Source organism: Thamnophis sirtalis, unplaced genomic scaffold (genome assembly GCF_051295495.1).
Source record: "Thamnophis sirtalis isolate CommonGarterSnake01/CBP01778 unplaced genomic scaffold, rThaSir2_p1.2 scaffold_10, whole genome shotgun sequence".
Lineage (NCBI taxonomy): Eukaryota > Metazoa > Chordata > Lepidosauria > Squamata > Natricidae > Thamnophis > Thamnophis sirtalis.
The window spans coordinates 8,614,062-8,632,581 of record NW_028261390.1 but is presented as its reverse complement, the minus strand read 5'-3'; the positions used below and the strand labels follow the sequence as shown (position 1 = coordinate 8,632,581).

At 43.8% G+C, this 18,520-nt stretch overlaps 1 protein-coding gene across 1 annotated transcript in view; it reads right to left on the bottom strand.

The window, feature by feature from the left end:
• Window positions 1–9,883, bottom strand: part of CFAP299 (cilia and flagella associated protein 299) — a 242,550-nt gene extending 232,667 nt beyond the window's left edge. Inside the window, exons 1-2 of the mRNA XM_087723764.1 lie at window positions 9,746–9,883; window positions 2,800–2,930 (exon numbers count right to left, since the gene is read on the bottom strand). Coding sequence (XP_087579890.1) covers window positions 2,800–2,930; window positions 9,746–9,865 — 251 coding nt within the window. The 5' untranslated portion in view covers window positions 9,866–9,883. The remainder of the gene's footprint in view (window positions 1–2,799; window positions 2,931–9,745) is intronic.
• Window positions 9,884–18,520: the final 8,637 nt, after the last annotated feature.

Below are 18,520 nucleotides of genomic sequence, written 5' to 3'. Positions count from 1 at the left end.
TTTACAAAAATGATCACTGTGTCAGTTAATACTTGGTTGGGCAACCATTAGTATGAATTACGTCCTTGCAACATCTTCCCATAGAGTGAACCAAGTCTTTCAGTTCTGCAGCTGTTATAATGTGAAACAAAGATTGAATGATTGCTTCTATTAACTGGGTTTATTGCTTCTGACTCACAAGTTTCTTTAGTTGGCTCCATAGATTTTTCAATTGGCTTAAGTTCTGGGCTATTCCCAGGCCATTCCAGCAGTGGAATATGATTATCCCAAAACTCTCCCACAAAAAGTGGTGTTATTAGCTATCAAACATCAAAAATCCACTTTTCCCAAAAGGTTTCCACAATTTTGGCCACTACTGTATAACAATAAACTCTGCTGTTATTTGCTAAGGCAAATAATGGAATTCTCTTTTAGGTCTTCCATTGGTAGACAAGGAGTCCTCAACTTACAACATTTAGTGAATGTTCAAAGTTATAAAAGCACTGAAAAAAAGTGACTTATGACTGCTTTTCACACTTAACAACCACTGCAGCATCCCCATGGTTACCCGATCACAATTCCGACATTTGGCAATGGACTCACATTTATGACGGTTGCAGTGTCCTGGAGTCGTATGATCCCTTTCCATGACCTTCTGACATCAAAAGTCAATGGGATTCACTTAACAACCATGTCACTAACTTAACAACTTCAGTAATTCACTTAATAACTGTGCCAAGAATGATCGTAAAATGAGGCAAAATTCACTTAACAACTGTCACCCCATAGCAACAGAAATTTTGGGCTCAATTGCGGTCGTTAGATCGAGGATTACCCGTATTTCCCTCCAAATTATCGGATTCTTTTAACCTTAGAATGAGGGGAAAGTTTCCATTCTTTTTTTTTCAGCCCCAAACCGTATTTTTCAGAGTATAAGACGTACCTTTCCCCCGCTAAAAGAGGGTGGAAATGTTGGTGCATCTTATACACCGAATAGAGCCATCTTTGGCCACCCGAAGCCCCGCCCCCACATCCCATTTTTGTGAAAAATACTCTGGTTTTCGCAAAAACGGGGCCCTTTTTGTTTCCACAGGGCTGAGGGAAGGGAACATGCCCCCATTTTGTTGAAAAATAGGGGCATTTTTGCCTTCCCCCACCCCCCAGGAGCACTCTGCAGTCTTCAGCAGGGCTGGGGAAAGGGAAAAATGCCTCGGTTTTGGAGAAAAGGGGAGGACAAAAACTTTTTTTTTTCTTACCTCTTTGAAATCTTGGTGCATCTTATACACCGGTGCGTCTTATAGTCCGAAAAAATATGGTAGTTTGCTGAATTTCCAAGGTAGGTGATTTTTCTGAATGGGAGATGCATTTTATTTTGGGAATATAGCAATCGCAATAGCAGTTAGACTTATATACCGCTTCATAGGGCTTTCAGCCCTCTCTAAGTGGTTTACAGAGTCAGCATTATTGCCCCCACAGTCTGGGTCCTCATTTCACCCACCTCGGAAGGATGGAAGGCTGAGTCAACCTTGAGCCGGTGAGATTTGAACCGCCGAACTGCAGATCACAGTCAGCTGAAGTGGCCTGCAGTACTGCACCCTAACCACTGCGTCACCTCGGCTCTATAAACAGTTGTCCTTGAGGGTGAATGAAGAAAGGATCTGACAGTCACTAACATTCATGGAAAGAGGCAAGCCACACATTGTGTCACTTCAGGGGAAAGGATGTTGCCAGGGGTCCAGTAGAAAATTGTGGTCAGATTCCTGGCCCACAGCTGGAAGGCCAAAAAGAGGAAAGATTGCCTCAAGATCAACCATTCAGACATATTCACAGGTAGTCTTCCTCATAGAGAGCCTTTTCCTTTTACGAAGGCCTCTACGCCTGTTGCTGGACCTTCACAAATGGAAATAAATAGCTGAAATCCTTTAGCTAAATACATGCATTAGGAGTTAGGGATATGCATTATTTAAGACAGCACCTATTCTGTACCTATGCGCTTGTTTGATTTTCTTGCCTAAGTGTAAAGCAAAAAGGGATGCAGTGGCTCAGTGGCTAAGACGCTGAGCTTGCCGATCAGAAAAGTCGGCAGTTTGGCGGTTCGAATCCCTACAACTGCGTAACGGAGTGAGCTCCCGTTATTTGTCCCAGCTTCTGCCAACATAGCAGTTCGAAAGCACGTAAAAAATGCAAGTAGAAAAATAGGAACCACCTTTGGTGGGAAGGTAACAGAGAAGAGCAACAACGATGATTAGGCGACTGGAGGCTAAATAGATAAAGAACGGTTGAAGGGTATGTCTAGTTTAATGAAAAGAAGGACTAGGGGAGACATGATAATAGTGTTCCAATATCTCAGGAGTTGCCACAAAGAAGAGGGAGTCAAACTATTCTCCAAAGCACCTGAGGATAGAACAAGAAGCAATGGGTGGAAACTAATCAAGGAGAGAAGCAACTTAGAACTGAGGAGAAATTTCATGACAGAACAATTAATCAGTGGAACAACTTGCCTCCAGAAGTTGTGAATGCTCCAACATTGGAAGTTTTTAAGAAGATGTTGGATAGCCTTTTGTCTGCAGTGGTGTAGGGTTTCCTGCCTAGGCAGGGGGTTAGACTAGAAGACCTCCAAGGTCCTTTCCAACTGTTATTCTATTCTATTCTATTCTAACTTCCAGAATTCCTCAGGCTGAGGAATTCTGGGAGTTGAAGTACACAAGTCTTAAAGTTGCCAAGCTTGGAGACCCTGCTTTGACTGATAGATTTATTCCTCCTCAATTACCCTTCCTCACATCTTCTAAGATGGTCCATTAGGACCAAGCGGTCACTTACTTCTGCTGTTGCCTCTCGGAGATCCTGGATGCTTCAGCAGCTAATTTCCTGGCGATGAAATCTTCCCTTTTGAGCACTTCTCCACTTCCTCGAAAACCCAGTTCTACCAGTTGGCGGGCCATTTCTTCATTCTGAAGAAGCAAATGAGAATTCAGGTGAACCAGTACTCAGTTGTGGTCCGCCAGTGGCCAGCGTTGCTGGCAGCAGATTCAGACCGTTAGGAGGTTGGGGAGGAACATGGGCCAGTCCTGGAGTCTGGGGAAGGCTCAGATGAGGGCTCTGCGTCAGAGGTAGAGAGGGGGCCAGGGCTGTATGCCAATTATCAGCTGCCTTTGGAATCGGAGATCAGTGGGGCAGAAGAGCAGCTGGAGCCTGTTCCCAGTGTGCGCATGTGCAGAGCTGCCAGGAGAAGGGAACAGCTAAGGAACAAGGGTCGACTCGGGAGTAAAGCCACAGATGGACAATGAATGGCCCCTCCCATAGGGAATAAATTGGAGCAAAGGGGGAGTGGAGTTTGCAGGAGACAATGAGTTCCATTCATTAGAGTGAAGATCCATTCCTGACTTCTTGCCAAGTATTGTCTGCTACAGAGTGGCGTTTGGAAGATATTGGCTTGGCAACTCTCCAAGCCTGATAAAGGCCTGTAGTTGTGAAATATCTTGAAAGACTGTTGGCCAGGATTTTGCTTTAGAGGAATTCACTTTATAGCAATAGCAATAGCAGTTAGACTTATATACCGCTTCATAGGGCTTTCAGCCCTCTCTAAGCGGTTTACAGAGTCAGCATATCACCCCCATAGTCTGGGTCCTCATTTTACCCACCTCGGAAGGATGGAAGGCTGAGTCAACCCTGAGCCGGTGAGATTTGAACCACCGAACTGCACCTAACAGTCAGCTGAAGTGGCCTGCAGTACTGCACTCTAACCACTGCGCCACCTCGGCTCTTTATTTAAACTAAACTAAATAAAAGGGGTTTTATCGGGACGAGGAGTCGGCTTCATGATCTTGGGAAGCCTAGGTCAGAACAGTCTCTCTGACTCTCTAACTGACTGCAAATTTTTCATTTTGACTGAAGAACTTACTTGGATGAGTAACAAAACTCATTTAATAAACTTTGGTCCAGTTGCCACGATTTACCCTTTTCTTTTAGAAATGAGGTGAAGCAGTAGAACAACCGGATTTTTAATATTCATAGTCTAGCAGAGTTAGTCAAATTTAATTTACGACTTCTCTTGCCACATTTGTTCAATGAATCCCTGCGGTTATTACCCGGTTTCCCTGAAAATAAGACCTCCCCGGATAATAGGCCTAATCGGGCTTTTGAGCGCATGTGCTAAAGATAATCCCCCCCAAAAAAATAATCCCTCCCCTGAAAATATTGCAACACAGCAGCAGCCACGAGGTGACCACGCTCGCCTGCACCTCAAAAATAATAAGACTTCCGCGAAAATAAGGCCAAGCGTTTATTTCGGGGTTCCAAAACAATAATAATAAGACCCTGTCTTATTATCAGGGAAACATGGTAAGTGAGTAACATGGTTGTTAATTGAATTTGGCTTCCCCATTGACTTTGCTTGACAAAAGGTTGCAAAAGGGGATCGCGTGACCCCTATCCGAATGCAAATCCCATGGGGATGCCACCACCGTCGTTAAGTGTGAAAACCCACCCTAAGTCACTTTTTTCAATGACGCTGTAATTTCGAAGGGTCACTGAGCGAACTGTTGTAAGGGGAGGACTACCTGTTTGAATAGGAATGCAATAGGCATGTTTGTTTCCTTCTGCTAAGTACAGTATGATGTGTACATCAGACAACAACACCACTATTATGAGCCATGGTAGTGCAGGGGTTGGAATGGAGGACTGCAGTTTACTGCTGCTGCCTGCCGACTGCCTGCAGTTCGATCCTAACTGGCTCAAGGTCGACTCATTCTTCCATCTTTCTGAGGTGGGTAAAACGAGGACCCAGATTGTTGAGGGCAAGAGGCTGACTCTGTAAACTGCTTAGAGAGGGCTGGAAAGCACTGGAAAGCAGTATATTAGTCTAAGTGCTATTGCTATTGCTCTATTTATTATCTGTCTGTCTATCTATCTATCTATCTATCTATCTATCTATCTATCTATCTATCTATCTATCTATCTATCCATCCATCCATCTATCCATCTATCTATCTATCTATCTATCTATCATCTATCTATCATCTGTCTATGAGCCACGGAGGCACAATGGTTAGAGTGCAGTACTGCAGGCTACTTCTGCTAACTGCCGGCTGCCTGCAGTTTGACAGTTCGAATCTCACCAGGTTCAAGGTTGACTCATCCTTCCATCCTTCCCAGGTGGGTAAAATGAGGGCTCATTGTTAGGGAAAATAGGCTGACTCTGAAAACTGCTTAGAGAGGGCTGGAAAGCTCTGTGAAGCGGTATATAAGTCTTAAATGCTATTGCTATTACATCTATCTATCTATCTATCTATCTATCTATCTATCTATCTATCTATCATCTATCTATCATCTATCTATTTAATCTATCTATGTATCTATCTATCTATCATCTATCTATCATCTATCTATCTATTTAATCTATCTATGTATCTATCTATCTATCATCTATCTATCATCTATCTATATCTCTATCTCTCTATCATCTATCTATCTATCTATCTATCTATCTATCTATCTATCTATCTATCTATCTATCTATCTATCTATCTATCTATCTATCTATCTATCATCTGTCTATGAGCCACGGAGGCACAATGGTTAGAGTGCAGTACTGCAGGCTACTTCTGCTGACTGCCAGCTGCCTGCAGTTTGGCAGTTCGAATCTCACCAGGTTCAAGTTTGACTCCGCCTTCCATCCTTCCCAGGTGGGTAAAATGAGGGCTCAGATTGTTGGGGGCGAAGAGGCTGACTCTGTAAACCGCTTAGAGAGGGCTGGAAAGCACTGTGAAGGGGTATATAAGTGCTGTTGGCATTGCTATGATGAACCATAATAGCAGAGTCCCAAAGGTATTTTTTCAGGAGGCAAGTGGACTTTCTTGTTGTTGTTTTTTGTTTTGAAGATGTTTCGCTTCTCATCCTAGAACCTTCTTCAGTTCTGACAGGATAGTAGGGAATGAGCTGAAGAAGCTTCTTGGATGAGAAGCGAAACGTCCTCAAATTAAAAAAACAACAACAAGAAAGTCCAGTTGCCTCCTGGAAAAGCATCTTCGGGACAACCATGACCTGGATGATTGAGAATCTCTCCAGATAATAGCCGAGAAAAATAAATGGGAAGAAAAGGGGAATGGGGAATCTAAGACAGACGCCTGCTGTATACATCAGCAAAGGAATAGGGTTCCCAGGTCCTTTGCATCAGATGCCCATTTCTGCCCTCAGAAAAAAGTAGACTTAATGGCAAAACACTTACAAAAATGCTGAGTTAAAGCTCTCTCTTACATCATCTGTTTCTAAGTGGCACCATTTTAAACAAACGTGAAATAATATTCCCACCCAGTGGCCAACCTGAGGAACTACAGCCCAATTTCATGGATCGCATCCATTAGGATTAGGAGGTTTGGGAGGAAAACTTTGAGCCACAAGTTTAAAAGGGGGGGGGGATCTTTTAGAACAGTGTTTCTCAACCTTGGTAACGTGAAGATGTCCGGACTTCAACTCCCAGAATTCCCCAGCCAGCGAATGCTAAGGAAGTTAAATCATCACTTAACAACCATCTCACTTAGCATTGGAGATGTTGGGCTCCATTATGGTCGTAGGTTGAGGCAGGGGGTGAAATCAACTTACCTTCTCTACCGGTTCGCCACCTGTGCGCATGCACCAGTATATTGTCAGTATATTTAATACATCTTTTGTTTTAAGACGGCATCCAATAAGATCTACCTTTGTACAAGTTGGATAGTGGGGGTATTGGATCTTTATATATTTTTGGACTGTCAGAAATGGTGTAGGGCCGGGATGGCGAACCCATGGCATGCATGCCACAGGTGGCACACGGAGCCATTTGTCAGGGCACGCGAGGCGTTGCCCGGCCAGCTGGCCAGAGCTCATGCGAACGCTAACCAGCTGACTTCAGCCTTTTTTTGAGGCCATTTTTCGCCTTCCCCAGGCTCCAGAGACTTTATAGGAGCCTAGGGAGGGCGAAAACAGCCTCCCTGCCCCCCCCCCCCCGGAGGCTCTCTATAGGCTTCAGGAGCTTCGGTTTGCCCATAGGGTCATTTTTCGTCCTCCGGAGCCTTCAGGGAAGCCTCCAAAAGGCCCCGGAAGTCTCCAGGGGGCTTAAACCGGCCCTACGAGCAAACCGGAAGTCTGTTCCCGAACTTCCAGTTTGCCCGTAGGGCTGGTTTTTTGCCCTCCAGAGCCTTCAGGGAAGCTCCTGAAGCCTCTGGCGGGACTCGGGGAAGGGAGGCCCTTTTCGCCCTCCCCAGGCTGCTATAAAGCCTCTGGAGCCTTGGGAGGGCGGAAAAAGCATGCAAAAAAATGGGGGGGGGGAGTGCCTGTCATGTGCGCATGCACACTGGGGGTCGCGCATTGCATTATGGGTGCAGAATGCCCACGCACGACCCCTTTGCGCTCCCCCTGCTTTTGGCACACGAGCCAAAAAAGGTTCGCCATCACTGGTGTACGGTTTCCTGCTTGAGCGAGGGTTGGACTAGATCAGGGGTCACCAATACTAATTGGGTTTGTTTGGGATATTCTATTTAATTTTTTGAAAAACTTTTGTATTATGTTTTTTTTTAAATGTTGTACGACGCCCTGAGTCCTTGGGAGAAGGGCGGCATATAAATCCAATAAATCCAATCCAATCCAACCAACTTTTCTTACCTCACGGAAGCCTCTGGAAGGCCCCTGAAGGCTCCGGAGGGCTTAAACTGTCCCTATTCATAATTTTAAATCCCGCGGACCACTAATATGATCTGCCTAATGACAGGCTGGGTGGGCGTGGCTAGGTGGTCATGTGACTGGGTGGGCGTGGCCAACTCGATGTCACTCACGTCGAGGGGCACCTTGCCGGCCTCTACTCGCCCCTCCCCTCCCAGCCACTCCTCGCCTGCCCGCCGGGGCTCCTTAGGGCCCCAACAGGAAGCAGTTGCTGGAGCTAAGCAACCACCCTGAGAAAGAGTTGGCAAAACAGCTCAGTTCAATTTGGATCTGACCGAGAAGGAGGCACAGCAGAAGCACCTCACTGAGGACTACAAGCATGGCCAGAGCAGACCTAAGCAGCCAATGGAAGCTGAGCAACGCTTGGACCATAACTATATGATTTCCAGCTTTCTCACTGAAGTGTTACACTGGTAGTCCTCAACTTACAACAGTTCATTGAATGACTGTCCATTGGTGTGTGAGTGAATGAGTGAGAGAGAGAGAAAGAAACCACAAGACTCGTGTTTACGTTTAGGACAAACTCAATGGCTGCTTGTCAAGGATATAGGAGAAGATGGGGGAGGGGAGAATAGGATAGGATCAGATAGGATAGGATTGGGCGGAATAGAATAGGAATAAGGAAAGAAGAGAGTAGAGTAGAATAAAATAGAATAGGAATAAGGAAAGAATAAGGAAAGAATAGAATAGAATAGAATAGAATAGAATAGAATAGGAATAAGGAAAGAATAGGATAGGATAGGAATAAGGAATAAGGAATAAGGAATAAGGAAAGAATAGAATAGAACAGAACAGAAAGGAATAGGAATAGGAATAGGAATAGGAATAGGAATAAGGAAAGAATAAGGAAAGAATAGAATAGAATAGAATGAATAGGAATAAGGAAAGAATAGAATGAATAGGAATAAGGAAAGAATAGGAATAAGGAAAGAATAGAATAGGATAGAATAGAATAGGAATAAGGAAAGAATAATGAAAAATAGAATAGAATAGGAATAAGGAAAAAATAGAATAGAATAGAAAAGAAAAGAAAAGAATTGAATTCTTTATTGGCCAAGCGTGATTGGACACACAAGGAATTTGTCTTTGGTGCATATGCTCTCAGTGCACATAAAGAAAAATAAAATACATTCATCAAGAATAAAAGAATAAAAAAACAACACTTAGTGATAGCCAAGGTTACTAATAAGCCACCAAATCGTACTAGGAAACAAACAAAAGAATATAAATTGAAAGATACAAGCAACCTGGTTATAGTTATAAGTGTGGAGAGATAGATACTAGGAAGGATAAGAAGAATAATAGTAATGCAGTCTTAGTAAATAGTTTGACAGTGTTGTGGGAATTCGTTGTTTAGCAGAGTGACGGCATGTGGGGAAAAGCTGTCCTTGTGTCTAGTTGTTCAGGTGTGCAGTGCCCTATAGCGTTGTTTTGAGGGTAGGAGTTGAAACATTTTATGCCCAGGATGTTGGCAAAATAGAGAGCTTGGCATGTGTTTCCACCTATGTAAAGTAAGTTGCTTTAGGACAATGCATCTATTTGGGCAACATGACATGCTCAACTCAGCTAATGTTAACTTTGGTGGGTTTGTGATGGGTTACTTTTGGATAAAGCCGACCCAACTGGATTAGTTTAGGATTCCGCAAATTGTGCAAACTCCAACGAAGCATTCAACCAGAAATCCCCAAACTTCGCAACTTTAAGACTTGTGGACTTCAACTCCCAGAACCCACTGAGCAAGGGGTTGGACTCGAAGACCTTTAAGATTCCTTCCAACTCTGTTATTTTATTCTATTCTATTCTATCTCCAAGAATTCCTCAGGCTGAGGAATTCTGGGAGTTGAAGTCCACAAGTCTTAATTAAAGTTGCCAAGTTTGGGGACCCCTGCAATAAACTATCCTCCTTTCTCGAGTGGGGCAAAAAAAACCACTTTAACCCTAACAAGCGTCTCCGCTCTCCGGCTCCTTTCTCCCCGACGAGCGTTGCATCCGGGAGAGCTTGCACTTCAGGAGCGCGCTTTGCACTCTGCCCATGCTCAGAGGCGCTGCTGTGCAAGGAAGCAAGGCTCACCTCCAGGTAAAAGAGATCCTGCGTGGTGATCTGAGAATCCAAATACTCCTCGTAAGTGCTAAACTGGGTGACGATGAGATCCAAGACAGCGCCGGCATCGTCGCCCTCCGCGCCCGCCATTCCCAAGCTCGAGCCGGGCCAGCTAGCCGCGTCCCTAGCAACCGCCAGCCGCGTCCCTAGCAACGGCCCGCAGCTTAGATATCCTGTCATCCCGCCCCTCCCTTCCCCTGGCACAGCCAATGGCTCGGAAGCATCATGAGCGGACACCCGCCCACCACCAGCCCAGTGGCCAATCGCGTGGGAAAACTGCATTCCTAACCCCCACCCCACCCTCAAAGCATATAAATCATCGACACGTGAGAAAATCAAATCTGCAAAGAGTCAGTGACTCCCTTGCAGAGTCTCGTCGGAATCAGTAGCAGCTCCTGCCAAAAATTTGGGTCTCTCTGAGCTCTCCTCCACTTCCCCTCCCCGCACCCTCTTAATCGCCACGCTATAAAAAAAGATAGAGGGATAGAATCAAGGTCACATGAAGTGTTATTGGGACTTTAGAATAGAATAGAATAGGATAAAGAATAAAAGGATTAAAATAGAGAAGAAGAGAAGCAGAATAAGGAATAGAATAGAATAAAGAATGAAAGGATTAGAATAGAGAAGAGAAACAAAATAAGGAATAGAATAGAAATAGAATAAAGAAGGGAAAAGAGAAGAGAAAAGAAACAGGAATAGAATAGAATAGAAACAGAATAAGGAATAGAGAAGAGAAAGAATAAGGAATAGAATAGAGAATAGAATAGAATAAAAACAGAAAAAGGAATAGAATAGAGAAGAGAAGAGAAACAGAATAAGAAATAGATTAGAATAGAGAATAGAATTAGAATAGAATAGAATTCTTTACTGGCAAAGTGTGATTGGACACACAAGGAATTTGTCTTTGGTGGATATGCTCTTAATGTATATAAAAAGACCAGATACATTCGTCATGAATCATCAGGTACAACACTTAATGATAGTCATAGGGTACAAATAAGCAATCAGGAAACAATCAACATCAATATAAATTGTAAGGATACAAGCAGAAAAGTTACAGTCCTGCAGTCATAAGTGGGAGGAGATGGGTGATAGGAACGATGAGAAGACTAATAGTAATAGTAATGCAGTTTTAGTGAATAGTTTGACAGTATTGTGGGAATTATTTGTTTAGCAGAGTGATGGCATTTGGGGGAAAAACTGTCCTTGTGTCTAGTTGTTCAGGTGTGCAGTGCTCTATAGTGTTGTTTTGAGGGTAGGAGTTGAAACAATTTATGTCCTGGTATATATTTACAATGACTGCAATATCCCAGATTGTTTCCAATAAGCAAAGTCAAGGGGGAGGGGAATTAGATTTGCTTAATGACCATGTGATTCAGTTAACAACTGCAGGGATTTGCTTAGGAAAAAAAAGCTTATAAAATTGGTTGTAACTCACCCTACACATTCGGAACATTGAAGCTATGGTGGAATAATGAGTAATTTTAAAAAATATTAAATTATATTGTTTAGCAGGGGATAATAAGTATAGGGCACAAGGAAATGCTATTTATGTTTAAATGAACTACTGGAAAAATGGTAAAGGATTATTGAAAAAGACCAATATTGTTGTAGTTGGAAGATTTGAAATACACATATTTATTTGTATTATTATTATTATTTATGTGGTTTAAAAAAGAGTTGATCCAGTCAATGTACTGTCCATAAATTGGGTATGTTTATATTGGGAAAAAATAGAAAGAAATTAACACAAAAAAGGGTTTCAACTCACTGAGCAACCGCTTCATTTAGTAGCAGAAATTCTGATCGGTTGTAAGTTGAGAACTAACTACATATTCTGAATCTGCCATGGTAGAAAACCTATATTTGCTCAAACCGCACTGAGACTCTTGCCTGTTTATTTACCAAAGTTATTTTTAACTCTCGTCCCAAATCATAAGGATTCCTAACGCAGGCCACAATTAAAATTGATTGTTGATTGCCTACATTCAAGTGTAATTGAACCTTCTCCTAATTTTCCACTGAGCAATTTCAATCCAGTTTGTCTGTTTGAGAGCTGTTGTGCTGCAGCATTTATCGAAGTATGTCATGTTAATTTATCAAGAGAAAAAGCGCTCGCAACAAAAATCATAACATCGTTTTCTGAGATAGAAAATTTATGCAGTAATCAGACAGACATGAGGGTGTGTAACCGATGTTAGGTTTATTAACTGGGGGAGGTTGAGGGATTTTTTTTTGTGGGGCAGTGGGGTATCTCATTCTGCTTATGAGTTGCTTGGATTCATTAAATGATTATATATTTGCAGTGTCAAAGATAGTATACAGTATATAGTAAATATATTATACAGTATATAGTAAATATAGTATACAGTACATAATAAATATTGTATACAGTACAGTGGTGGGTTTCAAAAAATTTTCAAACCTACTCTGTGGGTATGGCCTCCTTTGTGGGAGTGGCTTGCCGGCCATGTGACCTGGTGGGAGTGGCTTGGCAGCCATGTGCTTTCTCTCTCCCAATCTCTCTCTCTCTCTCTCTCTCTCTCTGTCTCTCTCTCTCTTTCCTTCCTTTTGTCTCTCTGTCCCTTTTTCCTTTTTTTCTTTCATCTCTCTCTCACTTTTTCTTTCTTTTTTCTTTTTTCTTTTTTCTTTTTTCTTTTTTCTATTTCTTTCTTTTTTTCTCTTTCTCTCACTCTCTCTGTATGTGTGTGTGTTTCAAAAAATTTTGGAACCTCTTCTATAGGTGTGGCCTGCTTCCTGGTGGACCCTCTTCTAACCGGTTCAGTAGATTTGACGAACCGGTTCTACCGAACTGGTGCGAACTGGTAGGAACCCACCTCTGATACAGTATATAGTAAATATAGTATGCAGTATCAGCACCTACTCCCCAGAAGAATGAAATAGTTTGGGGAAATATTAAAAAGGCAGAATATTAAATTTCCCTAAATGAGAAATGGCGAAATGTGTTTTTTAGAGGTGCTTGGAACTGCGGGGGGGGGGGGGAGCCAAGAGGAGCACTTGCCCATTAGATCCATTGCCTCCAAATCCTGTCAGGGGGTACGGCCTGAATGACCTGGGTGGAGACGGAGCGAGAGCCCAGGGCCAAGCTCATCGGCCACAGCCGCCACTTCAAGAGCAGGATGCTCGGCTCGCTCCCAGCGCCATCCAGGAGACAGCAAACAGCCCGGACCTGGCCTGGCACCCCACCCCTACCCCTTATCAAAAAAATTTGCCACAGTTTCGGTGGGCATAGCTTGACTGGGGGGAGGGGGTGTCATGTGACTAACTGTGTGAGTGACATCAAGTTGGCCACGCCCACTCAGTCACATGCCCTTCTCCACCTAGCCACACCCACTGAACCAGTCGTAAAAATAATAAAAATAAACCCACCCCTGAGGCAGCTTTTAGAAATGCAGCTTTGGTAATCCATTCAAGACAGGATATCTTGAAACTCCCTGCAGCAAAGTCTGAGCAAAATCAGAATGGTAGGACAGTAAGAAAAAAAAGATTTTTGTCCTCCCCAGCCCCCAAGGAACGCTCTGCAGGTTTCAGCAGGGCTGGAGGAAGGGAAAATGTCCCCGTTTTTGCAACAAATGGGTGGAAAACGACGTGTTTTTCACAAAAACGGGGGCATTTTTCCATCCCTCCAGCCCTGCTGAAGCCTGTAGAGTGCTTCTGGAGGCTGTGGGGAGGCAAAAACGCCTCCGTTTTTGCAAAAAATGGCCTATCTCTGGTACCTCTCTGGGGCTGGCATGCACACACCATTAAAAAGGGGAAAAATGTGTTTTTTTCAATGAAGATTGATCTGCGCATGTGCAGAACAGAAAATAAAGATGGCGGCGCCCAGGATAAAATACAATAGCAGAGTTGGAAGGGACCTTGGAAGTCTTCTAGTCCAACCCCCTGCCTAGGCAGGAATCCCTATACCGTTTCAGACAAATGGCTATCCAACATCTTCTTAAAGACTTCCAGTGTTGGGGCCTTCACAACTTCCGGAGGCAAGTTGTTCCGCTGATTAATTGTTCTAACGGTCAGGAAATTTCTCCTCAGTTCTAAGTTGCTTCTCTCCTTGATTAGTTTCTACCCATTGCTTCTTGTTCTACCCTCAGGTGCCTTGGAGAATAGTTTGACTCCCTCTTCTTTGTGGCAACCCCTGAGATATTGGAACACTGCTATCATGTCTCCCCTAGGACAGAACCAGTACAGCCACGTGTCTGCCGGAGTTACTACCTATTTGGCCGAACCATACCATACTGGTAGGAACTCACCTCTGCGTGTAACATCGAACAATTGCTGTAAGTCAAAGGCTGCCTATAATAGACATTTGCAACAGGGCTAATTTTGTTGCACAGAGACAAAACTCTTTGGGGACTTTAAGTGAAAGTGTCCAACGTGTCAGATATAATTGCTAAACAACCTACTTTTCACGTCTCCAGGAGCTCAGCTGAGCATTTCCCATTTGCCTTCCCAGGAGACCTTCAAATGGCGTAATTGCCAGGCAGCTCCATCCCAGCTGATTGGAACAAAGAAATGGCCTTTTCCGGCTCTCGGTAAATCTGGAAGCCCAGCGAGAATCACCTGATGTGACTTCATCTCTTCTAACTTGCTCTTCCTACGATCAGCAGGCACAATGACCCCAAAGTCTGGTTTTTTAAAAACAAAACAAAGAACCAGGTAGCTTAAACACTTAGCTCAAACTGCCCAAGGAGCTGCTGATTCTGTTCTACAGAGGAATCATTGAGTCTGTCATCTGCTCCTCCATAACTGTCTGGTTTGGCTCTGCAAGCCAGCAAGACAGGAACAGACTTCAGAGGATAATCAGAACTGCAGAAAAAAAATAGTTGCTGCCAACCTGCCTTCCCTTCAGGACCTGTATACTGCATGAGTTAAAAAGAGGGCTGAGAAAATATCTACAGACCAGTGGTGAAATTCAATGGGGTTTTTTTGGGAATCCTTCTCCAGGGGAAGGATACTGCAAAATCCCCATTCCCTCCCCACTTCAGGGGAAGGATACTGCAAAATCCCCATTCCCTCCCCACTTCAGGGGAAGGATACTGCAAAATCCCCATTCCCTCCCCACTCCAGGGGAAGGATACTGCAAAATCTCAATTCCCACCCCACTCCTGGGGGAAGGATACTGCAGAATCCCCATTCTCTCCCCACTTCAGGGGAAGGATACTGCAAAATTCCCATTCCCTCCCCACTCCAGGGGAAGGATACTGCAAAATCTCAATTCCCACCCCTCTCCTGGGGGGAAGGATACTGCAGAATCCCCATTCTCTCCCCACTCCAGGGGAAGGATACTGCAAAATCCCCATTCCCTCCCCACTCCAGATGAAGGATACTACAAAATCCCCATTTGCTCCCCACTCCTGGGGGAAGGTTACTGCAAAATCCCAATTCCCTCCCCACTCCTGGGGGAAGGTTACTGCAAAATCCCCATTCCCTCCCCAGTCCAGGGGAAGGATACTGCAAAATTCCCATTCCCCACACACTCCAGGGGAAGGATACTGCAGAATCCCCATTCTCTCCCCACTTCAGGGGAAGGATACTGCAAAATTCCCATTCCCCCCACACTCCAGGGGAAGGATACCACAAAATTCCCATTCCCCCCACACTCCAGGGGAAGGATACTGCAAAATCCCCATTCTCTCCACACTCCAGGGGAAGGATTTTCTGAACTATTCAAAATTTCCACTACTGGTTCTCCAGAACCTGCTGAATTTCACCCCTGCTACAGACCCTTCACATCCTGGACTTAAATTGTTTCAATTCCTACCCTCAAAATGACACTCTAGGGCTCTGCACACCAGAACAACTAGACATAAGGGCAGTTTTTTCCCCCACTGCCATCACTCTGCTAAATAACTGTTTCCCACAACACTGTCAAATTATTTACTAAGACTGTATTACTATTATTCTTCTCATCCTTCCTCTTACTTATCTCCTTCTATTTATGATATAACCTTGTTGCTTGTATCTTTGCAATTTTATCTGGTTTCCTAGTATGATTTGATTGCTTATTTAGTATCCTATGACTATCACTAAGTGTTGTATCTTATGATTTGTGATGAATCTATTTTTATATACACTGAGAGCATATGTACCAAAGACAAATTCCTTGTGTGTCCAATCACACCAGGAATAAAGAATTCTATTCTATTCTATTCTAATTAGGTGCCCCAAGCATGCCACTTTCAAAGAAAAACAGAGAAATTGCAAATCCTTCTGTTGATGGGATAGGTCGAGTGTTTGCATCCCTGCCTTTTCCCGAAATAAATAGGTCACACACATGTGTATACAAAATAGGGTGAGAAAAAGAAGAGGGGGGGAGAACAGATAAAGGACATGGAGCGTAGAAGGAATGCAGATGGGACTGTGAAATGACAGCCATATTGCTAGAAATCACTGTCTCCTATCATCCTCAATTCCTCTGGAGCTTCCTTTTGAGGACACCGGGGGAGGTGGGGGTTGAATCCTGTTCAGGTAGGCCTGGAGTGTCACATTGGCCATATACACACTTTGGTAATCTCAATTTTCCCCCACTGTGGCTGTCATCTCAGAAGGAATCAGACAATTGCTGTAATTTTTTGCTTCTGAGGTTCCCAAGATAGTCAATCACTACAGAACTAAGAACAGGACACAAGTATTTTGCAATGCAAAATAAAATGAGGAAGAGGGAATTTAAGATTATTATATAAATACAGAACCGGGTTTGCTCAAACGCCATTCTGAAAATACATCAGATGGAAGAGGAAAATATGTAAATACAATAACGGGAGGAGGGAAGGAAGAGAGGGAAGAGGAGAGGAGAAGAGAGGAAAGGAGAGGGAAAGAAGAAAGGGTAAAGGAGAGCGTTAGGAATATAATCTAATGGTTGGGTTGGCAATATATAAATCATGTAACAATGCTATATCTGTTTCTTTAAATCATACTGTAAAATGTGATTGGTTGCTGTTTTCCTCAATTGGCCAGAAGAGGGAGCCAGAATGACTATTAGCTCTCTGCTGCACATGTTCATGTGGTGGATGCCCGGCCCCGTTGCACCATACCAGTTGCAACAGGATCCAGAATCCACCATAGTCCTGTGCGCACCCTCGTGCTCCCATTTCAGCACTTGGTGCCGAAAAGGTTTGCCAATACTGGTGTAGGATCCCCTGTATGGACTAGATGACCTACAAGGTCCCTTCCAACTCTGTTAATCTGTATCTAAAAGTGCTATTGCTCTCAGAGGTGTCATTCAGCAGGTTCTGACCAGTTCTGGAGAACCGGTAGCAAAAATTTTGAGTAGTTTGGAGAACCAGTAAATACCACCTCTGGCTGGCCCCGCCCCATATATTCTCTGCCTCCCGAGTCCCAACTGATCAGGAGGGAATGGCGATTTTACAGTATCCTTCCCCTGTCATTCCCACCAAGCCACGCCCACCCACAGAACCGGTAGTAAAAAAAATTGAATCCCACCACTGATAGCTATGTGCCAACTGCTTCTTTGGGTGACCTGGATAGTCCTAAATCACAAAATACGAGGGTAGAGAGGGGGCAACTCAAATCCCACAGGCATGATTTGCATTTTCTGCGCGTAAGGCCAAACAGAGAGTTTTCATTTGACCCTGTCATTTGCCACCGCCGAGTCAGAAGTGAATCATTCCAAACACCGAATTCATTTTTTTTGTTTCCAGCTGTGTGAAGCAGCAATAATGAGGACACATTAGGAGAGACATTCAGAAACAGACACCTCGGATGGCACACAATTTTTCCGAGAAGGATGACTGCACAATTTATTTTATTTTATTTTTTTGCAGCGCATGAACTGTGATCAAAAGCCTGAGCTGAGAGAACAAACCCTTTTCTGCGGTTATCACATTTCTCCTCAAAGTCAGACAGATTGCCAGCCCTGCATTATTTAAGGAACACACAGAACTGAGATAAAGCGATGAGGATGTCAGCATTCCAAATAGCATCGAAAATTCAATTAGAATCCAAGGCAACATACTGCTCAAAGTTCCAATTTGTTAAGAGAGCCGTGCTGGCACATCTGGAGGGGGTGGGGGGAAACCTGAATCTGAAGCTTCTTCCGTTTCCCCCCCCCCAAGTTAAAGTTCATGATCTTGTCCCCACACCCACGTCCATCACATGGTCCAATCTTCCACTGGCAGTTCCACCCATCCAGTTCCGATCAGGTGCAGAGGTGCCAAGACAAAGGATGACCTTGGTTTTCTAGAAGGAATTTTGCTTTGGCTACATAGCATCTAACTCCGTACAATCCCCCCTCCCATTTTTCCACAATAGAAAATGCATAGTAGATAGAAGTGTAGCAGGCCAAAGTTCCAAAAGAAACATGGCTTTTCAGAATATGAAAAGCTGGCATGGAAGACGGCTCAGTAAAGACGCTTGGTTTAAATTAATTTCCCTTTCATACAAAGGAAAAAGTTCCTTCGTTGTTTTGCGGTTACTCCCCGACTTATGACCGCAATGGAACCCAAAATTTATGTCTCTAAACGAGACATTTATTAAGTGAGCTGTGTCCCATTTTATGACCTTTCTTGCCACAGTTGTTAAGCGAATCACGACATTTGTTAAGTGAACACGGTTGTTAAGCAAATCGGGCTTCCACATTGACTTTGCTTGACAGACAGGTCGCGAAAGTGGATTAAGTTCATAAAATGAGGCAAAACTCACTTAACCAATTTCTCACTTAGCAACATAATTTCTGGACTCAATTCTGGTCGTACGTCAAGGACTACC